The following is a 24631-nucleotide window of genomic DNA, read 5'->3' as shown; positions in this document are numbered from 1 at the left end:
ACTCAACTCCACTCTTATGATAATGTTTTCGAAAAGTAAAGATCAATCGTACTGCATGTTGAACATTTTCCTTCCTACCTTTATTCTTTTCTTTTATATAAAGCTACATATTGTGTAAAGTTTCAATGAAATACCATTAAAAAAAAAAAGAAGACGTTTCATGCATTCTGAAGTGACCTATTATTGTACATACGCATGTTCATATACTACATTCTGTTGTGAATGTCTACACACAGCTAATACTGCTTAGGTGTAAAAGGGGTTGTGGATGTGGACCTTTGAAGTGGGAGGAGACATAACACGTACTTACCTGATGCACCACATGAGTATATGGTCATTTATTGAGTGCCTTCACTCTGACAATGGTGTCCGTGCAGAGATGGGGGTACGATTAGCTGAATGCAAACGGGGAGGGAAATCCTTGTCTCATATTGCTGTTGGGGTGTGAGGAAACTACCTTTCCCCACTCCTGTGTCCCATCCTGACAGCAACACGGCGGGGGTGGTCACATGATCCCGCAGCGGGAAATTTGGATCCCTTCATCTCTGTATAAAAGAAACGATCTGACGCTAACCTGTGTCAGAGCAACAGGTTACTTACCTACTGACTCCTGTGTGATCTTCTTGTTCTTGTGGTTTTCCGGACTGCTGATTAACCTCCTGTGTACCAGACTCGGCTTGCCTGCTGACCTTTCTCTTGGATCAACCCTGCGTAAAGTCAGCCATCTGAACTGTGTACCAGACCTGGGTTACTCACCGACTACCCTTACTGGATCTTCCCTCTGCAAAATTGACACTTGTACCGTTCAACTGATCCACTACAGCATCTCCTAAGGTACTGCCTTTGTTTATTGCTCCACTGCCATTTCTCCTATCTCTCACGTCTAGGGGCCAAACCAAGGGCAGCTAAAGCCATCCCGCCTTGCGGCAGTTCTTGAAGAAGACAAGGGGGCGTTTAGACTTGCACCTTGCAAGGCCTTTGCCAATCTAGACTGAGTGAATATCCCTGAGCATAACATGGGGGCGAGGGATACAGTAAGGACAGTTCCACATGGTGAGAGCACAGCCAGGAACGGCCCTCATCTGACTATACTTACGTAATTTTGGTCCATCACGGCGAATCATTCGGTCTTAGCTACTCCAGGGGGTTATCTCACTCACTGGGGTTTTTTCCAATGTCCAAGTCTGACAAATGCTGCCTGCAAACACAGTACAGTCTTCCTACCTAAGTTCCCCCACCCTAACTGCAGTAACGCTCCTACAATCACTTGCGCACAAACCCTGGCGGCTATCCCACGCATACAACTAGGGCATAAAAAGTACACCATATAGCAGTAATAAAACAATAAGACAATCATAGAAAGAGGTGGGGTGCAGCACACAGTCAAGATACAGCATGCAAACTCTAGGCAGCACAACACAACGCAATATCACTAAGGGCACTAGGCTAGGGGTGGCCTACTCAGGTGCTTCTGGGGTGGGTGGTGCAGACCAGAGACCTAGTGGCGCTGGGGCTGGCTGGGGGACTAATCCTAAGGTCTAGAAGGTTAGGAACAGCATGCATAAGGGCTTAGAGGCTAGACAAACAGAGACCACTTACCTGCTTCTTCCAAATCAATTCGAGTCCTGCAGACACTGGTCTCCCAGTTGGACAGGCTTTTCTCTATTCTTTCTTCTCTTTCTCTTCCATCACCGTACACTAGTTGCTGACTTCTTTGTTCTGTTTCACTTGAATTGCCCACCCGAAGTGGTGGTACACAAAGCCTCTCAAGGGAGGCCGAGTTATTCCTAGGAGGTGCGTGAATGGTGTTTTGCCTGAAGATATCAACTACACGCTGCTCGATGGGCCAGGATGTGACTAGGACCAAGTGTCGCTGATCCTGAATCTCACATTCCTCCTTGCTTTGTCCTTTGTACTCTCTATAAAGAGTGGACAAAACCACACATAATCCACATACCGGATGCTGGGGCAACCCAAGTTCATCCTCTGGGACCTTGTGGGAAGCATGGAGGCGGGCAGGGGGCCAGTAGGGCTGTCTTCTAATGGTACTGGAACAGGAGGTCTGAATGATCACATCTTCGGCAAGTGGGGAGATCGCTACATCCTCGACATGTATGGAAATTAACCAAAAGTCTTACTGACCAATTGACTAATGTGCATGCTTTAGCTTTCTCTTCCCTTCCAAAACCAGATTTGGAGCTGCAGCCACACGAACTCCGGCCTGGAGATTGGGTATACCTAAAAAGACACGTAAGGAAAGCGCTGGAACCAAGATACAACGGTCCTTTTCAAGTGTTGTCGATCACGCCCACTTCAGTCAAACTGCAAGGTCGGGATTCCTGGGTGCACGCTTCCCATTGCAAGAAAACTCGAATCACTGTGGAGACAGTAACATGAAGCCATATACCCTCTGCATAATGATACTGATAAGTGCTGCTTTGGCTTTTACTTTAGTATATTTTAAAGCAAATTATATGAGCAGGAGAGAGAGGCAATTGCATAAGGAACTGGTAGAACCATGGGATAATGCCCTGGTTCAAATGCATTACACAGCTGCAGAAGCTTTGAATTTAATAGATTGTTGGATATGCACACACCCTCCTCTAATTGGATAGCGGTCCCACTTACCATAGCAGAAATGGCCAAAGTAAATCTGACTAAACTCAAAAGGGTAAATACAAGACAGTATGCTACCCTTCCTGTGGCAATACTGACTACGATATATGCTAAAAATACTGATTTTTGCATAACCATTCCCGATTGATAATGTCCGAGTCCAGAGAGATGTATGCCAAAGAAGGGAATATACGTGTAAAAATCCAGCCAAAAAACTATCCCCTGGGAAACACACAATGCCATACGGCCAATGTAAGAGAGGCAGGAGGGTCCCTTATTCGGTGCAATGCTTGCTATCACAACAAAACAGGGCCATATTCATTGTCAAGGCAAAAGCTACTTGGGGTGAAATTACAGGGTTCATACCCTGAATGGTTGAACCAGTCATAATGTGGAGGAAATGAGACTGTGCTAGGTATCAATTGAATCCAGACATTAGTTCTGATAAGGTTAATCAGACTTCTGATGGGAAAGGTCCCAGGTAACTATTATCTCCCAGGGAATATCTATTTTTTATACAATCACATAGATTGTAAGCTTGCGAGCAGGGCCTTCTCACCTATTTGTGTTATACTCAGTTTGTTTATTAGTTTATTATGTTTGTCCCCAATTGTAAAGCGCTACGGAATATGTTGGTGCTATATAAATGATGATGATGTTTTTTTATGTGGAAAAAGAACATATAAATGGTTGCCCTATGGGGGATACGGGAACTGTACAATGGGAAAGATCTTGCCCAGCACCTACTACATAGACAGTATGACCCTAGACTATTATAACCTTGTAGACCTAAATGCCCATCACATAATAAAGAGATACATACCCTCAGCCCCAAAATCCAACACTGAAAAAATTAACCTACCTTGGGTAAATAGATGTTGTATAAAAAAAAAAAATTCTCGTATATAATAGATCTGGCTAGCTTGCTTTATAACATACCAGATTTATATGATGAGACGTTCAGGCTAATGGTAAAATAGATGCAAATGATTACCAAAGAAGTACAGGCTCACAGATTGGTCTTAGATTACCTCACTGCAAAAGAAGGAGGAATGTGTATGATAACAAAGGAAGCATGCTGTAATTATGTTAATCAGATATATGATATAGACACAGCTATAGAGGACCATCTGAATGAGGTAAAAAGATTGAGGAAAAGATTTTGCTAGTAACCACAAAGAGGAACCCTGGAGGTCAGGGAACTGGCTGTCATGGTTAAATCCTGCCAATTGGTTCAGTGGGTTGGGAGGATGGATATCTGGATTATTAACGTTGATAGGGAAAGTAATAGTGCTATTGGGCATTGGCTACTTGCTGATAAGAATAATAATATGGGTATTACAGAAACTAGCCAGAAACATATGCCAGGGAACTAAAAAAAAAAAAATCAGACAATAAGGAAGAAGAGACCTTGAGAATTAAAAGAAGTAAAAGGTAGGTAAGGGAAGTTCACTCCAGCGAGGATGAGGAATATAGTGGATAACATTTAAGAGTGATGGGGACCAGAGGATGACTACGTTTACGATACATATGGAGAGACCCCCCCCCCCCCTTGATAATAGAGTTATAGAAGGTCGTGATCAGGGTATGGCAACCAAAGTGCCGAATGGTTATTACCTTTGCTCTGACCAGAGGACAAGCCTTGTGTCACTGTGAAAAGTAGTCACCAACAACGTTGCCCTAGCCTTTTCGCTTGATTCCTGTTAGGGAGGGAGTTTTAGCCCTAATTCATACATAAATAATAGGGACTATGGGGTGTAGGCTCATCTGATGTAAGGGAAATGTTGCTAAGGTTATCCTATTACTTAAGGCCTTAAGCTATGATCAGAAATTAAGCTTTAAGCTATTATCAAATATAGTGCTTTGTATGCTTCTATACACGTTTACCTGAACATGTGCTAATGCGAAACTTCGCAGAATCAAGACGTTATGCCAGCCTCAAAGATCCTGATACAAGAATTAATAAGGAACTTGATGACATTTAGCATTTTTTTAGATTATTAAGCTTGACTGCTACCTTGTTTTATACAATAATTTAACTATAGAATAGGAATAACATATTTCAAACAGGTGGGGAAATGTAAAGGAATAATGTGTGCTATGATTCCTTATAAAATAATGTGTGTGTGTGTGTGTGTGTTGAAATATACATATTCAGATATATGATTTCTTATAAGTATGCACAGATATATTAATTGGAAAAATACAGTTATGTGCAAGTTAGATTTTTTGTGACAGGAACCAGTCTGGGAGGTGATAACATCTACTCCTGCAGTCAAGATGCGGGATCAGACATATCATAAGATGTTCTAACTGTTCCAACCACAAGTGGCATAAGGTTTCCTTACAGAAGTGATAAGCAACTCAATATATGGACATGTTATATGATAAGTGCTTTTTGCAATAATCAACAGAATTTTTCTTGCTTTGTGGTCTGTCTATAAAAGACTCCCTGGATAAAGGGGCTCAGCTCAATTTATTTTGACCTCAATTGTGTATAAAACAACTTAAACTCTGGTGCTAAATAGGATGCACTTAAGCCTAATATAAACACAGTAAAAAAAACTTTGGTATCAATCGCAGCAGCTCACAAAAGGAGGTAGTGTTAAACCTCCACAAATATATAACAAAGGAAAAACATAGAGTTGCGTAGAATTCCCGAATATAATGTTTAAAAAAATTTAAAACACGTACATATGTATGTTTGCCTAGAATCAATATAGGCTATAGGTAAGATATATATAGAGATAATAATGCAAGCATGAAGAATAAGTACATACATATAAAATATATCTTAATAGGTATAAATAAACATACAAAATATATACTATACAGAGAAGAAAAACACCTTCATACACATAGTAAAAAAAAAAATATATATATATAATTTTTTTTTTCCAAAACATATAAAAAGTTCAAGTTAATTGCATTTGGACAAATGCATGTGTACTTAGGTCTCCATTAACTGGAAAAAATATAACATAAATATGTCCAATTTATATGATGTCGACATCAAAAAGATAACACATATATAAATATATATCTATCCGGATCGATGGTCAGAAAAGAACACAAGTGTGTATAGAAATGGCTCTTAGGTCATTTTGATCCACTCCTATGAATAGGTTTACAAAGTCAAACAGTTATCCACTTGAAATGAGAAGTGAGAGTAACTCCTTTCAGGCGTCAGTACAGCTGTCACAAGCATAGACCACATACAGGCTGATATAGCTGTAGCTGGGGCACTCAGTATTCATAAATCTTCTTACCGACTGAGCGGCTAAACTCGAGTTGGAATCAGCAAACCTCCGGGAATTAGAACATCCGATCTTGCTCCCAGCATTTATCAATGGGCCAAGGAATAATAAAAGGTTTTACCTTCCCGCCGTCACTGCAAATCTTTGCTTGAAAAAGTCTGTGGTTCAGACAAACGCGTCGCTCTACCCATGCTGCTCGAACTACTTGGATTGTACAATTGATGTGAGAAACCTGTTAACAAGTGGAACTTTTCTTTTTGATACTTGTATCTTGTCCGGACTCTTAGAAGGTGCGCACCGAAGATACTAACTACATTGCTCTATCCTGCGAGCTGCAGTGACGGCGAGAAGGTAAAACCTGAAGGTAAATACAAAAGTGGAAGCTGCTCAAATCAATTTATAGGCCATAACAGGTGCTGAAAGGGTGGGGTTATCCTGCAAGGAACATACACACAACATTTTTTCCCCCAGCACACTGCTATAGCCAGCAACAGATCTGCCATTTCTACTGTAGATAAAAATGCAAAAGTCTTTGTTGCACACATTTGCAAATGTATGTTTAAGCCATCCTGCCACGCCAAGGCGCTTTTGCATATAGGATGGTCCTACTCTAAACAATGAGAGTCCCTATATTTGGGCCATACATATGTGTTTTTAAATTGAGAGCTAACTTACCAAAGAGGTACCCCAGAAGCCTCCAAATAGCAATCCAATGTCAGCACTCCCCCTCAGCTACTGACACCAACATGCCTCTCAGACAAATACAAAAGTGGAAGCTGCTCAAATCAATTTATAGGCCATAACAGGTGCTGAAAGGGTGGGGTTATCCTGCAAGGAACATACACACAACATTTTTTCCCCCAGCACACTGCTATAGCCAGCAACAGATCTGCCATTTCTACTGTAGATAAAAATGCAAAAGTCTTTGTTGCACACATTTGCAAATGTATGTTTAAGCCATCCTGCCACGCCAAGGTAGTTGGTTTCAAGGACAAGAATTGCCTTAACATTACGCAATAGAATTTTAAGAAAGAATATTACAAATCTTGGGCCTGATTCATTAAGGATATTAAATGAATAGGTATCTTACTTCAGTCTCCTGGACAAAACCATGTTACAATGCAAGGGGTGCAAACTAGTTTTCTGTTTTGCACATAAGTTAAATACTGACTGTTTTAATCCTTAATGCATCAGGCCCCTTGACACTACTTGGCTTTAATAAATGATTCAGGCACAGTAATGAAATGACAAATGCAACTGAGAAAGGGGCATGTGACAAAGCTGGTGAGAACTGTGGTCAGGGGAATATACTGAAGTATAAGCTGGTGGGCAGGAGCAGGGTATGTTAGTGGGTGGAAAGCAGAGTACTGGCCTGGAGGGTAACATGTATGTGACAAGCAGGTGGGTGCCTAGGAGGGGCCATGTGAGGGAGAAACCTAGAAGATGGGCAGAAGGTAATGGCGCACGCAGGGAGGGTGTCTGGTTCTTCAGCAACCCCTCCCCGAACCAACGGTACTGTACAGCAGCCTCGGCGCTGTCAAAGAAGCGACTGCGGCAGTGCTGTATTGTAGTATAATACAGCACTGCCGCGGATGCTTCTTGACAGCGCCGAGGCTGCTGTAGAATTCAGACTCGCCGAAATGGAGCTGCGCAGCTCTCTCTCGCTCTATTTTTTTTTTTTGGGGGGGGGGCGAAAACTCCCCTTTCAAATCCTGCGTTTGCCCCTGGAAGGGGGTGGGGGAGCATGTGAGAGAGGGTGGTGAGCTGTAGGATTAGCAGAAAAGGCATGTGGTGCAGATGCAGAAGAGAGGCAGATAATAGACTAGATGGGGTGTAGAGAGGGGGTAGAATATGACAAATAAGCAGGTGAGCTGGGGGAAGTGACATGTGAGGATAATGTTAGTGGATGGCCAGGATTAAGCATATTGTCCTCATACCCCGTCCTCACACAATCTACTTCTACGCTGTTACTCTCAGCTGTACAGCAGCCGCGACAAACCGCTATACCATGTGACTTCAATAGTCATGTGACCCGATGACGCCAGGATCCCATATCTGAGATCCTAAAGTACAATCCCCTCGCCCGTCACTTGTTTCCCCCGTGTCCCCGCCTATTTACCCCCTCCCCCATTGCGTGTCCCCGCCCATTCCCCCTCCCCCATTACATGTCCCCGTCCAGTCCCCTCTCCCGTTACGTGGTCTCCCGGTCACTCTCTCGGCCACGGACAAGACGGTAATTATATTGAGGGGAGTGTTGTGTCTGGTTATACAGCACCGTGTGTATATGTGGCCCCATCATCTGGTTATGGGGCCCCTGATTGTCAGCAGTGCACATCTGGGGGCTGTGTTAGGAAGTAGTTTGGTCTATAGTGTTTGCAGTGGATGTGATGTGTAGGAGGAGGGGGGAGCACTGACCAGGAACTTATACACAAGATAACGGGGAAGAGAGAGAGTGCAGAGGGGCAGAGAAAGCAGCAGAGACGCTGGATGGTGATCACAGCTGAGGGCTCCTGTACACAGCAGAACAAGTGACTGTGTCACACACAGACTGATATTATTGTCTGCACAGCTATATTCCTGCACTGTGTTCTTACTATTACTATATTCACATCTATCAGTGCTCTCCCCAAGTCATACAGTCACTGGGTCACACGGTTAGGATGGGGTCATACAGTCACCGGGTCACACGGTTAGGATGGGGTCATACAGTCACCGGGTCACACGGTTAGGATGGGGTCATACAGTCACTGGGTCACACGGTTAGGATGGGGTCATACAGTCACCGGGTCACACGGTTAGGATGGGGTCATACAGTCACCGGGTCACACGGTTAGGGATGGGGTCATACAGTCACTGGGTCACATGGTTGGTTAGGGATGGGGTCATACAGTCACCGGGTCACATGATTAGGGGTGGGGTCATACAGTCACTGGGTCACATGGTTAGGGGTGGAGTCATACAGTCACTGGGTCACATGGGTAGGGGTGGGGTCATACAGTCACTGGGTCACATGGGTAGGGATGGGGTCATACAGTCACTGGGTCACATGGTAAGGGGTGGGGTCATACAGTCACCGGGTAAAACGGTTACTGATGGGGTCATACAGTCACCGGGTCACACTGTTAGGGATGGGGTCATACAGTCACTGGGTCACAAGGTTAGGGATGGGGTCATACAGTCACCGGGTCACACTGTTAGGGATGGGGTCATACAGTCACCGGGTCACACTGTTAGGGATGGGGTCATACGGTCACTGGGTCACACGGTTAGGGATGGGGGTCATACGGTCACTGGGTCACGCGGTTAGGGATGGGGTCATACAGTCACCGGGGTCACATGGGTAGTGATGGGGTCATATAGCCGTTTGCAGTAGGGGGACTGTCACCTGATAGTTTCATATAGCTATATATATATATATATATATATATATATATATATATATATATATATATATATATATATATGAGAGAGAGAGAGAGATCTATCATCTCCCGCCTCGATTACTGCAAGCTTCTCCTTACTGGCCTCCCCCACTCCCACCTTGCCCCCCTCCGCTCTATACTCAATGCGGCTGCAAGACTCATCTTCCTCTCACGCCGCTCCTCCTCCGCCTCTCCACTCTGTCTCGCCTTACACTGGCTCCCCTTCCCCAACAGAATCCTTTTTAAACTCCTTACCACCACTTACATGGCTCTCTCTCAGTCCACTGCCCCTTATATCTTTAACATCCTCTCCATTCACACTCCTGCCCACTCCCTGCGCTCCGCCAATGATCGCTGCCTCTCCTCCACACTGATCACCTCTTCCCACTCTCGAATCCAAGACTTCTCCCGTGCTGCCCCCCTTCACTGGAACGACCTCCCTCGCTCCATCCGTCTCTCTCCCAATCTGTGCTCCTTCAAACGGGCACTTAAAACTCACCTGTTCCTTAAGGCCTACCAACCATCCATTTAACCTCTCATCTCTTCTGCTCATCCTCCCTTGACCCCTCTTCTCTCTCCCTTTGATTCACTGGCCCCCTTTTGTGCCTGACTTTTTTTTACCCTCCCTTAGGATGTAAGCTCGAATGAGCAGGGCCTTCTTCCCTCCAGTCTCCATACCTGTTTTTCTGCTCCGTCTTTACTGTATCTGCCCTCCCGGAGTTTCTGAAGTACTGGTACTGTGTGTTTATTGTTCTGTACTGTTCTACCCTGTATAGTCTACTGTATAGTCTACTGTTTGTACTGTGTGCGGCGCTGCAGAAATCTTGTGGCGCCCTACAAATAAACGATAATAATAATATAATCTAGAGGAGCATATTAGTGCATCATAGATAATTGACTGTATGGTATAAGATTCTCGGATGGAGTAAGAATTTGCACTGATGATGATTATAAGATTTCTATATGGGGAGTATTCAACCCCACCCCCCCTCATTTAAGTTTTCATTGAAGTTTACATGCTTTTATTTTGCTTGGGAGGGAAAAAACGTAAACAAAAAAATCTGACTATCAGAATTATTTTAGACATTATAAATAGTAAAGATTAAGATTTTTCACACTACCTAATAGTGCCTCCAATTGCAGACCTCTCTCTTCCTATTTGTTCTAGACTTTTCTGTATTTATGAGGTTACATTTATAAAGCTAGGTACACACTACAGGGTTTTTGTCCAATAAACGGCTCAACCAGCCGACATACGACCGCTCGTTCAAAAGTCGGGTCAGTGTGTGCAGTGACACGTTGGTCGAAACTCTGCCCAAATGGACTATTGTCGGCTCATTTGGTTGGTCGTACCGTTAAATATTTTCGTTCCAATCTCGTTTCCGCTGTGTAGTGTATATAAACCTCTGACCGATCCACAACGAAATTGCAATCATTGCTCACGACAACATGGCTGTAAAAAGTCGCTAAAGGGACGTGCGCTCTTCCCTTTATCGTCCTAAACAAGGCTAATGTGTATGCAGTCCATGGACCGAGCAATCGGACCATTGATCGCATGTAAAATCGATCAACATAAAAAGGTGGTGGAAAATTCTGTAGTGTGTACCCAGCTTAACTGTCACTTCTGTCAGTTCTTTATCCGTGTATGATATCACTACTGTGAGTTACATCCCTTTATTGTATTCCTGTAAATTATCAGGCACTGCTGTTGGGAGCAGAGGGCTCTGAATTGAAGCATTATGCAGATACTAGCAGTGCTGTGCCCACATTTGGCTAAGATTAAATTGTAGTAATAATAAATCTATTTTCTACGTTGGATTACATCACTTGGATCGGACAGTTAATTATTTATATTTCATAGGCTGCATGAGGTTAGACTTTGTGGGATGGGAATATTTAAATGCACTCATGGGGTAGTGAATGGCATTTACACATTTGTACCTATTTAGTAAACAATTTTAAACGCCCAAAATAGACATCTATAATATAAACATCAACCTTATCTTCCCTTATTCTTATGATTAATTTGAACTATAAATCGGGGGGAAGAAGCATCATTCTAAATTAATAAATGGGGTGGTTTTTGGTTTCACTTTTTTGCTGTTTCCACCAAACCAATTTTCTACAGCATCTGCCAGCCACCAAAATTAGTTGCAGATTGCTCTTACATGGGGTGTTTCCACAGTTTAAGTGGGTGTTTACTTAGATGTGCTGTCTGACCAACTAGTCCACCACTGCACCATACCCTGCCCACTGATGGGTGATGATGTCACTACAACCCTCCACAGCTGTGTAATGACATGTTTTGCACCATCACTTAGCAGTAAGCAGGCTGACATTTGGCAAATTGCATTGTCACGTCCTCATTCCTGCCCGCTTCTCCTGCTGTCTGAGAGGATAACAGTCTCTGGAGTCTGGGAGGAAAATCCTCCCGTACATTCCAGGTGTTGGCATGCATGACAGAGATTTCACCATTAAAAAGTAAAATGGGCAGGCTAGGTGGACAATTGTCTTCTATATTTCTGTGGTTTTTATGTTTCTAAATATTATGGCTTGTTTATAAACATTCAAGAGTTCTGTGCAATGATCATTTTGTGATTTCATGTGCCTACTTTTCTACAGATCCTCCTGTGTTCACAAGTGTCACACTATATTGGGGCTAACCTAAGCTATCTACCTGACCTGTGCTATCCAGCTAAGAGTGTACCCGGAGACGTCTCTCCGCTATAACCGTGCTCCAGTCTTACTCCCAGTACTCCTAATGTGGGTAAGTATTTCACACCTGTTCAAATACTTGAACAAAATATACTATGTTTATTTTTGACAGTTCACCATAAGAGCTATTGCATTTCCTGAATAATGGATTAATTGCACAGTAATACAGTCACAAATCATAACAGGAAAGCAATATAGTATAATATGCTCAACAAATCAATCCCTGCAGTAGCTGAGCCAGAGGTATTCTGAAAAATCTCTGAAAAATTGTCCTCCTTCTGCCAGTAAGGCAGTGGTCCAGCCCAGATGCAACCTGTTTTCAGCGAGCATCGACGCAGAGACCAGTAGAGTTCTTGGATGGTAGATGAGTACACTCACTGGGTACATAGGGAGCTATCTATCATCATCACCATTTATTTATATAGCGCCACTGATTCTGCAGCGCTGTACAGAGAACTCATTCACATCAGTCCCTGCCCCATTGGAGCTTACAGTCTAAATTACCTAACATACATACACAAATGACAGAGAGAGGGCTAGGGTCAATTTTGATAGCAGCCAATTAACCTACCAGTATGTTTTTGGAGTGTGGGAGGAAACCAGAGCACCCGGAGGAAACCCACGCAAACACGGGGAGAACATAAAAACTCCACACAGATAAGGACATGGTCGGGAATTGAACTCATGACCCTAGCGCTGTGAGGCAGAAGTGCTAACCACTTAGCCACCATGCTGCCCCAAAGTTAATGTGTTGGAAGCACGGAAAATGGGCAAGTGTAAGAATCTTAAGCAACTTTGGTACTGTAATCTTGTCATAATGTATAACTGCATTAGTGCCAGGATAACTGGATCTGGGGGAGTGTAAAATATTGATCCATATGGTGGGAGGAGATGGTTGGATTGTGAAATTTTTAAGATACGATTTAGTAATAAATTACACAGAACATTTCCTGTGAATCATCAAGCAATAAAACAAATTAAAAATAGGATTCCGATCCGCCACTGAGAGCTTTCCTGATATTTTTAGTTAAAATGGAAAAAGCCTGATATCTAATTCCTTAGTAAAGTTTGAAGTAACCTGTGCGAGTAGCAGACCGGAGGAGAAATATCACCCCACTACTTACCACACAAACGCAGCTGTATTTATAGTTCTCTGGATGCAGTGCAGTGATGTTCCTGAGCCCATCTGACACTTTCACAGGTTCCATCAAACTTCACTGAGTAAAGCTGTAACGGTCCTGGTGGTATATTTACTAAAATGCGGGTTTGAAAAAGTGGAGATGTTGCCTATAGCAACCAATCGGATTCTAGCTGTCATTTTGTAGAATGTACTAAATAAATGATAACTACAAAATGATTGGTTGCTATAGGCAACATCTCCACTCTTTCAAACCCACAATTTAGTAAATATTACCCCCTGGAGTGGATCTGCAAGCATTCAGCCTTTTTTGTAATTAGTCCATCTGCCTCTTACATTCTGTCCCTTTCCCTTAGAAACCTCTAAATTGAATACTTGCCCCCTTTTTCTTCCACCTTCAAAAACTTACTTTTGATCCCTAAATTTCTCCACTTGGCTATAGGTCCGGGACCTGAACCGTCTTAGTGCATCCTCCAGTAGGATCTTACCCTGCTACTGTCGTCATCTTCATACTCTCTGCAGCTATAAAATACACGGTGACAGACAGTGTACGTTTGAGAGGGTGACTGCAGAGAGTATGACTCGTGTACTGTAATATGGCAGAATATGAGGAGGGGCAGGGTACATTATCATCATAAACATTTGAGTATTTGTCCAGCTAGACTGCAAAGGTCACAAGGTATTTAGTGGCTGTATGCTCAGTCACACAACTATGTTTGTCAGAGGGTTGTTGCATTGTGTTAGCTATGTAGAGCAGTGATGGCTAACCTGTGATACTCCAGGTCTTGTGAAACTACAATTCCCAGCATGCTCTGCCAGCTATCAGCTAGTTATCTACTGGTTAGCGAATTACTGGTGTAGAGGGTGGTAATAGGGTAACCTAGGGAGATTAACAGGATGGTAGAGGAATACTATAAGCGTGTCTGAAAAGGTGGGTTTTCTGAGAACCCATTTGAAGACTAGAGGAAAGTCTTATTGTGTGAGGGAGTGAATTCCATAATGTGGGTGCAGCCCTAAAAAAGTCCTGCAACCGAGAATGGGAGAAAGTGATGAGAGTGGAAGAGGGACGCAGAATGGAAGTGTCGAGTTGGGAGATATTTTGAGACAACTGAGGAGATGGGTGGGGTATGAAATTTAGGTGGTGGTGTCACCGACAGTGACTACCACAAAGTGACCAAAACGAAAATGACTTCCCCAACTTAGAAGAAAGGAGGACTGACCTTAAGAATGACAGAACAAGTGCCCGGCAGTGTGGTAAGAAATCACGATCCCCAGTAACAACAGCATGTTGTCAGTACGGTATTTTCAATAGCGACTTATCTCACTATTTTGAAAGCGGCAATGCTGCTTCTCATCCCACCTATTAGACTTAGGCTTAAGTCTAATAGTTAGGTGGGATGAGTGAGATAAGTCGCTATTGAAAATACCGTACTGACAACATGCCGTTGTTACTGGGGATCGTGATTTCTTACCACACTGCCGGGCACTTGTTCTGTCATTCTTAAGGTCAGTCCTCCTTTCTTCTAAGTTGGGGAAGTCATTTTCATTTTGGTCACTTTGTGGTAGTCACTGTCGGTGTTATCAGCACCGTTAAAGTGACTACCACCGGAGGAGATGTATGTCGGTACAATTTTGTTGTTGCCCGTGTATGTTAGTAAAATAATTTTATATTGGATTCATTGAAAAACATGTAACCAATGTAGAGACTGACGGAGTGACTCAGCAGACGAAAAGCGATTTGCAAGGAAAATCAATCTAGCTGCTGCATGCAAAATAGATTGTAGGGGCTCAAGTCTGATTTTGGGAAGACCAGTAAGGAGGGATTTACAATAGTCGATGCAGGAGATAATGAGTGCATGAATTAAAGTTTTTGCAGTGTCTTGTGTGAGATATGTGCGTATTCTGGAAATGTTATTTTTATGTATGTAACATAATATGTATATATAGAGTTGATGTGGAGAACAAAGGATAGTTGTGAGTCAAGGATTACACCTAAGCAACGAGCTTGCAGGGTGGGATTTATGGTCAAGTTATCAACGGAAATGTCAGGCAGGAAGCTTCTATTATTGGGTGGGAATATTATTAATTCTGTTTTTGAAAGGTTGAGTTTGAGTTGGCGAGAGGACAACCAAGATGAAATGGCAGAAAAACAGTCTGTAACGCGAGACAACACAGATAGTGAGAGATCAGGAGAGGATAGATTTGTGTATCATCCACATTGAGATGATACTGAAATCCAAAGGAACTTATTGGTTTTCCAAGAGAAGCGGTGTAGATAGAGAATAGGACCTAGTCTGAGCCTTGTGGTACTCCAACTGATAAAGGAAGCAGAGTGAAGGTTGTTCCAGAGAAACTAACACTGAAAAACAATTAGATATGTAGGATGAGAACCAGGATAGGACAGTGCCTTGAAGACCTAGGGATTGTAGCATCTGTAGGAGGAGAGAGAGATCCTGGAGAATTAGAAGAGAGTAATCGCCTTTAGTTTTAGCTGTGATCAGATTATGTAGGCAATTCTCTCGAGAAGGTTGGAGGAGCATGGGAGCTGAGAGATGGGGCGGTAATGAGAGAGAAAGTTTGGGTCAGAATTTTGTTTTTTTAGAATAGGCGTAATCCCTGCATGCTTGAATAGTGATGGAAAGATTCCAGTAGAGAGAGAGATTACAGATTTTAGTTAGTAGGTCCTTGTCTTTTGAGCTCATTCCACCTCTAATTTGTGAGGGTATGGGATCATGGGGACAGGAGTAGAGTAGGAAGCTAAGAAGAGAGTAGAAACTTCCTCTTCATTTGTGGGATCAACTGAAGAGAGGGTGCTGGGAAGGAATTGAGCTGATTGCTAGGCGAGGGTGATGATACCATATCAAGTCTGATAGATGATATCATTTATGAAATAATTAAGACAGTTGATCCCAAACTTTCTAAGTTCGAGGCACCCTTAGGGTCTCCATAATTTGTCCAAGGCACCCCTAAGCCAAGATAATTACCGGGTAGTCTCGTTTTTTAAGTAGTTGAGTCAAAATAACGTAAGTAGTATTTAGGCCCCTTCACCATATCACAGTGTCCCCTTGTCTTACCTTTTACCTACCATTCTTTCTTCCCTTTTCTTCTGTCTTCTGTGTTCTCCTTGGTCTTCTATCTTCAGGCTCCTCACTGCCTTCGCTCTTCACTGAAAATGTCATTCTTTTCCCTAGTAATACTCTCAGCTGTATCAAATGTCCCACTCAACGGTAGAAATGTTTTAAGATTCTATACAAAATACACAGGAAACACTGAAATGTAACTAAGGTCATAACTGACTCCATGCTCAATTTCATTCCCCACATCCAGTCCCTTGCACATTCCTGTCACCTCCTTCGCAACATTGCCAAGATTCACTCTTTCCTCACCAAAACCATCATCCAGTCTCTTATCTCCTGCCTTTGATTATTGTAATCTTCTCTCTGGTTGCCTGACAGATGTCTGTGCCCCCTGAAATCTCTGCTGAATGCGGCATCTCACCTAATCTTCTTTCCACAATGTTTCTCTTCCACCTCACTGCAAGACCCTCCATTAGATCACCTCTCACTCCAGAATACAATTCAAGATGCTTACCCTTCCTTACCTGTATTTTTTTGTTTGTTTATTTTTTGTTGATTGTGTGACTGCAGATTCTGTGAGGTCATATAAAGATGATGAATATGTAATACATTTTTGTTTATATATCTTATTCTAATAATTCACATCAAGAAAATGTTTTGGTTACATACTCTATTTAGCACATTGAAAAAGCTACCTGCTTGTCATTTATAAAACTCCCATATAACTGATAGCTCAAGATAGTGATTCTGTGACGAATTCTGTCCACCAACACTCCAGGAGGTAAATGTATCGAGCTGAGAGTTTTCGGACGGGTTTGAAAAGTGGAGATGTTGCCTATAGCAACCAATCAGATTCTAGCTGTCATTTTGTAGAATGTACTAAATAAATGATAGCTAGATTCTGATTGTTTTTTCAAACCTGCTGGAAATCTCTCAGCTTGATACATTTACCCCCTAGGACTGTTTCCTCTGTGCACCTCACACTGAGCAGAATGACTGTGGAATGATGAGGTATGGGGAGAAAATGCCAGCTCCCCAGTGTGTCGCCTGATAACTAGGGTGAGATGATTGGTAGAGCTAGTTACCAGTGTATGGTTCGTAGTGTATAATTGGAGTGGGGATTTCAGAAAGCAGCAATTATACAAATATTATATTAGACAGATGTTTTTTACAAATGTGGACAATGTGTATTATGTTAAGTATCAGATTTGCTTTGGGAGGATAGAGTTCCTGGGACTGCATGTGATTTGTAATGTGACAACACACAAAAATATACAGTCAATGACTGTCATATTTGCTAGTGTATGTAAGTAAAATATATAAATATACGTCATGCTACTTGTACAAAATAATCAATGATTGCACTGCTGCTGTCTAAACTAAATTCACTGAGGTTAATGTATGGATATAAAAAAGTAAGTAAACCCAAAAAAAAATGGTCAAGCAGTGCATATTGCTGTACTGGTAATTGGGAATATTATCTAACATGGCACAAAAATATCCAAAATAAAAAAAAACTTGTTTATAATCTAAACATATAATTATTATTACATACTCCTATAATGCTAAAATTGCAATATAATGAACTAGTATCACCTAACATGATACTATAATATATGTGTATATATATATATATATATATATATATATATATATATATATATATATATATATATATATATATATATATATATATATATATATATATAATCTATCTATCTCGCACACACTTCTTTCAAACATCAATGAAGGCACCAATATTTAAATCAACATAATGGCATGCTATATCATATATTGGGTCACTCGGCTGGGAGAAGACAAGTCCTGGTACATATTTAGAGGCACCAAACTTGTATGCAAGATATATATTTAATATAAATATATACCCCCTGAGGGAGTCCGAGTGGCTCATGAACGGCTGGACGAAATGTTTTGTTTCTTTGTTCTGCTCATAGCCGGATTAAGGGGGGGGGGGGCACAGGGGGCATGTGCCCCGGGCCCCCCTCTCTCCGAGGGCCCCCCGCCGCTGCGCGCATAACCTCTGATGATTTTTTTTATTTTTTTTTTAATAGCGGCGGCGGCGGCGGGCGGCCAGGTTCAGGGCTCCCTTCGTTGGTGGGGGGAGCAGGGAAGCAAAAAAATAATAAAAAAAATATATATGTACTCACCTGATCACTGCGCCGGCGTCCCTCCTCCTCCCTCCTCTCTGCACTGTTAACACTGAATGACAGGCGTGATGTCATCAAGGCACGCCTGTCATTCAGTGAGGAGCAGCGCGGAGAGGACCAAGAAGACAGAAGAGAAGAAAGAAGCTAAAAGAAAGGTAAGTAAAAAAAAGAAAAGGGAATAACGCAGAAAGGCACAGTATGGAGGAAAAAGGGGGAGAAGAGAGGCACAGTAAGGAAAAAAGGTGGAGAAGAGAGGCACACTATGGAGGAAAAGGGGGAGAACAGAGGCACAGTAAGGAAAAAGGTGGAGAAGAGAGGCACACTATGGAGGAAAAAGGGGGAGAACAGAGGCACAGTAAGGAAAAAGGTGGAGAAGAGAGGCACACTACTGAGGAAAAAGGGGGAGAACAGAGGCACAGTAAGGAAAAAGGTGGAGAAGAGAGGCACACTATGGAGGAAAAAGGGGGAGAACAGAGGCACACTACTGAGGAAAAAGGGGGGAGAACAGAGGCACAGTAAGGAAAAAGGTGGAGAAGAGAGGCACACTATGGAGGAAAAAGGGGGAGAACAGAGGCACACTACTGAGGAAAAAGGGGGAGAACAGAGGCACAGTAAGGAAAAAGGTGGAGAAGAGAGGCACACTACTGAGGAAAAAGGGGGAGAACAGAGGCACAGTAAGGAAAAAGGTGGAGAAGAGAGGCACACTATGGAGGAAAAAGGGGGAGAACAGATGCACAGTAAGGAAAAAGGTGGAGAAGAGAGGCACACTACTGAGGAAAAAGGGGGAGAAGAGAGGCACAATAAGGAAAAAGGTGGAGAAGAGAGGCACACTATGGAGGAAAAAGGGGGAGAAGAGAGGCACACTATGGAGGAAAAAGGGGAAGAAGAGAGGCACAGTAAGAAAAAAGGGGGAGAAGAGAGACACAGTAAGGAAAAAAGGGGGAGAAGAGGCACAGTAAGGAAAAAAGGGGGAGAAGAGGCACAGTAAGGAAAAAAGGGGGAGAAGAGAGGCACAGTAAGAAAAAAGGGGGAGAAGGGAGGCACAGTAAGGAAAAAGGGTGAGAGGCACAGCATGAGAAAAAAGGGGAGAGAAAGGCACAGTATAAGAAAAAAGGGTGAGAGACACAGCATGAGGAAAAAGGGGGGGGAGAGAGGCACAATAGTGGGGACAATTAATTAATTTAGGATGGGGTGGTTTGGGCGCTACTGAATGTGGGGGTGAGTTTGGGGAGAATGAGGTCCCTTTATTAAATGTGCCTATGAATTATTTAATGGCAGTGACGGTTGCGGGAAATAGGTATATTTCTGAAATGTAAATACTATTAATTTATTGCTGGGGCTGTTTGTAGGGAGGGAAATAGGTTTATTTATTAAATGTGAATACTATTATTTTAATGTTGGGGCTGGAGGAAGGCCTAATTATTAATCATGGGTGGTACTGATTTAACGCCGGGGTGGCTGTCATTTTCTAAATGTACCCATTTTTATTTCCAAATAGGGCCCCTAACATTCCAGGATCTAGATAAGCCACTAAAGAAACCTGCAGCACAGGTGGTGAAAGTGAGAAGAACAGGTAGGAGAGAGCAGCAACGTCTGTGAAATGTTGTGATTCTAGTGGGACAATCCCAATTTTTGGTGACCGTTCAATGGTGTACACAACAATGCAGGTTTTTTTTGTCTGTAGGAGGGTGGCCTGGCCATGCCCAATGATGCATTATCAATGGTATTTTAATTTGCGGTATCATTGCTAGTTTTAATGTGCATTGTAAATTTTATTTTAAAAGTGCGGTATCATTGCTAGTTTTAGCGTGCGGTATCATTGCTAGTTTTAGTGTACGTTATCAATGGTATTTTTAATGTGTGATATCATTGCTAGTTTTAATGTGTGGTGTCAATACCCATTTTAATGTGGTGCTTTGGTGATTGTTTTAATGTACAGTATTTTAGTTTGTGGAAGCAATGATTTTTCTTATGCAGACAACCTAAGCGAGCCCTCTGGGAGAGCTGTAAGTGTCATACTGTGGGCTGTAGGTGATGTAATGCAGGATGTGTCCCTATGCCCTTAATTTTAGATTTTAGGGGCCCCCCTGTCTTAAGTGCCCCGGGCCCCCCGAAGCCTTAATCCAGCTCTGGTTCTGCTACCTGAATGCTGGTTCAGCTGCTATTTGGAAATGCTTTTAGATAAGGGAGGAGTACCCTGTATATTGAACCAGTAAATCATCAGATAAGCAGGATTTCATTTTATCCATTGTACATCTATTACTTGTATCTTATGAATACATTTATCCAGAACATATTACACAATTTTTTTTCCTTCTTTTATTTGAAAATTTAACTTTTGATCCAGAGATACACAGATGAGGCTGATTCATGTTGTGCTCATTGGTATGAGGATAATTCCCATTTTATTTTTGAGCACATTTTGGGATATTGGTGACTTTTTTGTTTATCTATTGAAAAGAACCATTAGGCACCTTTTTGTTCTGTTCTTTCCTTGTTACTATATCTGTCTCAAGTCAGAATGTACTCGACAGATGATTTAATCAAAATTTCATATTTAGAGACAGTTCATTCTATCTTACATTCTTGTTTTCAAATGAGCTGTAATTACATTTGTATAATTATTGTATAAAAATATATATATTTTGTTTTAACAGGTGGGTTAATGAGCAGACTTCTCTCTAGCAATAGAAGAGGACACCATTAAAGGGACAGTCTTTCTGAATATCTGAGTGTTCACCCACAAGTCATATTGACTACAGAAGTCAGCTCTTATAAAGGATTGAGGATTCACACAAGCTATTTTAATTTTCTGAACAGGAGAAGCCTTCTACAGCCTGTTGCTCATTAAACACACAATGAGTCTCTCAGGAGAGAGGCCATATCTATGCTCTGAGTGTGATAAAAAGTTTACATTTAAGTCACAGCTGATCATACACCAGAGGAGGCACACAGGCGAAAAGCCATTTTCATGTTCTGAGTGTAGCAAATGTTTTAGGTCCAATTCACAATTAATCCTACACCAGAGGATTCACACAGGTGAACAAACATTTTTATGCTCTATATGTAGTAAATGTTTTAGGTCCGATTCAGAATTAATCAAACACCAGAGGACTCACACGGGAGAAAAACCATTTGCATGTTCAGAATGTGACAAGTGTTTTACACAGAAGCCACACCTTGCTAGACACCAGAGGATTCACACAGGAGTGAAGCCCTTTTCTTGTTCTGAATGTAGCAAGTGTTTTAATACTGATATACATCTTGTTAGGCATCAGAGGAGTCACACAGGAGAGAAACCATTTAAGTGCTCTGAATGTAGCAAGTGTTTTATGCAAAAGTCCAATCTTATTGTACACCTGAAGATTCACACCGGAGTGAAACCGTTTTCATGTTCTGAATGTGATTATTCTGCTATCCAAAGCTCAGATCTTGTTAAACATCAGAGAATTCATACAGGAGAGAAACCCTTTATATGTTCCGAATGTAACAAATGCTTTACACAAAAGGTATCCCTTCTTACTCACCAGAGAATTCACACAAACAAGTCACTTGGCTCTGAATAGGATGCATTTCATAAGCAAGTTAACTTTTTTAATCCATTTTAATCAGTTTTCACAAAGGAGAGAATCAATTTTCATTTATTGAATGTGGTAAATGTTCTATGTAAAAAATCAAAGCCTTTTTAAACTAGATGGACTGGCAATGAGCCTTTGGGCATTTTCCCCCTGGGACAGTGTCCCTGTAGGCAAGAACTTCTGGAAGCCAACAAAAAAATGACAGGAGTCCTAAGGAGGGCATGTGGCTTACTAAGCTACTAATGAAGATCGTTAATAGGTTCTTTAAACTAATTAAAGTGTACCAGTGACATACACAGAGTAGAGGTAATGTACTAAGTGCATTAGATTCACTCTGGAAACCTATTAAATGAGAGGGATTACTAATAAGGACAACCTTCTCACCACTATCCTCTCCTCCCTAATTGACCCTCTTTAATCTAGCTTTCATTACCTCATCTCAAATGAAACCATTTCTATGCTGATGACAACCAAATTTATCCCATCCCCTGACATTTCCCCTTCCCTTCTCTCGTCTCCAGTTGCCTATTATCCATCTCCTGTATGTCCCAGCCATGTCTTAAATTGAACATGTCTAAAATATAAATCATTGTCTGCTCCCCATCCAAGGCCATTTCCAATGACAATTCTACCCTCTCCTCTGTATTTAAAGTCTGTTGCCTGTCTGCTTTCCTCTGCTCTCTCCTTCATCCACTACATTCAGTCCATCTCCCAATCCTGCCTATTCCACCCTCACAATATCTCCAAAATCATACCCTGTTTTTCCCTGGAAGCAACACTCATCCAATCTCGTTCTGTAACCCTCTCTCCCCAGTTCCTAAGCTGCCAGTTGATACACTGGCCACCTGTCCTATAAACAAGTTCACCCATGAAGCCCTAAACAACTCCTCTCCCCCTCCTTTCCACGCACCCTCCTGCCCATTCTGCTCTGTCATTGGCCAACACTTTGCCTTGCTTTCCAACGAATTACTTTTTCATATTCCTGCCTCCATCTTTTCACCCGCACTGATCCAAACCTCTTGAAACCACTCCCACATCCAATTACACTAGTCTGCAAGGCTACAATTATACTCTAAAAGTTCATGTTTTCATCTAAGCCTATCGGCCCTTTTAACTCTACTGCCTTTGTAACCTCCACCTCTGCTCTCCCAGTCAGTTTTCACCCTCTGTGTCGGCCCCTCCGCCTTAGAATGTAAGCTCTCACAAGCAAGGCTCTCTTTCTTTTATTTATGTTATTTTGTGGGTTGTAATTATGGAAACTCTAGTTATGTAATTTTATTGCTTATGTACATATTTTACTTTATTTTGCTATTTGTCAAATTCATTGTGGCATCTTGTAGATAAAAGATAATTATACTTCATATGGCTTTTTTTTTCCTATAAACCTTATTACATTGCTTGGAGTTCAACATGGAGGCCTCAAATGTATCACATTTAACGTATAGGACAAGACCTAATCTCTTGCAACTCTGAGCTGCTGCAAAACTCCAGTCATTTGGCAGACTGGAAATAGCCCTGTGCACCTTTCACGTAGCAAGGAACGCCCCAAAGAGTGTGCCGCATTTCATTTATCTTGTGACCGCAAAATGGAACTCCATACAGTGTGCACTGGTGTGCTTACTCCGCACTGTAAGGAACACCCTCACTCTGCACAGTTTCTTTCCTTGGCACGTGCAATCTTCTGTAAACACTGCTGCCTTGCTGTGTAAACCCATACAACTTGGTGGAAAGTAGGGACACTTGCACAAATTTGGGCAAACGGTTAGCTCAAAGATGCTTTTGTGCTACACAGTTTGTTTTGCCATTAGAAAGTGACTTCTATTGTTCATTTATTAATGTTTAATGCAAATAGATTGCATCTATACATGTCTTCATGTGGTAAAGTAGTATGCTTTATATACAGTGTATAGAGCAGGATTATAGTTACCGTATATTAATTTGCAGATGGGGATGAGATTTATTACAAATAATTTTTTGTGCATATGAATTTTTTATTTTTATTTTTAGGTATAGATGTATGTTAATAATAGTAATGTTACAATGATGGGATGTTGCCTAATACGAGTGTGTAGCATTCTGTATACTAATAGTGGTTATGATGAAACAGGACCTGTTAATACAATTTCTGTAATTACCATTTACATTACTGGCAGCTGCCTCCATAACACCTGGATTGCGTTGCACAGCACCAGTGCTTTCCCTTCAGTAGGGAGGTCGCTGAGGCTCCATAGTTCAATTTTCTATTCTTCAGTCACAAGCCTTTCCTCCCAACACTTCAGGGCCGCGTCCTTGTCACCAAACCAGACTCCCAGAATCTTGATGAAGTCTGATTTGATTGTGAACGGGAATGAACTGGGGGATGACAGATGTCACTGCCTGAAAACCATTTCTCCCGTGCTGCCCCCCTTAACTGGAACGACCTCCCTCACTCCATCCATTTATCCTGTTACTTGTGCTACTTTAAATGGGCAATTAAGACCCACCTGTTCCTTAAAGCCTATCAGCCATCCACCCAACCCTGTCTCAATCTCCTCCGCTCGCTCTGATCTCCCCTCTCCTCCAAACCCCTTTGTTCTCTCCTCCTGTGCTATCCCCTTTACTGACTTCCTTCTGTGCCTGATGTCTGTTTACCCTCCCTTAGGATATAGCCCTAGGTCAAT

At 42.1% G+C, this 24631-nt stretch overlaps 1 protein-coding gene across 1 annotated transcript; it reads left to right on the top strand.

Annotated features, from left to right (window-relative positions):
• Positions 1–8012: 8012 nt before the first annotated feature.
• On the top strand, positions 8013–23332 carry LOC142151338 (uncharacterized). Its single transcript, XM_075206871.1, has 3 exons — positions 8013–8106; positions 11918–12062; positions 21051–23332. Exon 3 carries the CDS (start codon positions 21252–21254, stop codon positions 21957–21959), a length of 708 nt encoding a protein of 235 aa, XP_075062972.1. The 5' UTR covers positions 8013–8106; positions 11918–12062; positions 21051–21251; the 3' UTR covers positions 21960–23332.
• Positions 23333–24631: the final 1299 nt, after the last annotated feature.

Source organism: Mixophyes fleayi, chromosome 4 (assembly GCF_038048845.1).
Source record: "Mixophyes fleayi isolate aMixFle1 chromosome 4, aMixFle1.hap1, whole genome shotgun sequence".
Lineage (NCBI taxonomy): Eukaryota > Metazoa > Chordata > Amphibia > Anura > Limnodynastidae > Mixophyes > Mixophyes fleayi.
The sequence above is the reverse complement of the archived record's forward strand: the minus strand, read 5'-3'. Positions and strand labels throughout refer to the sequence as shown.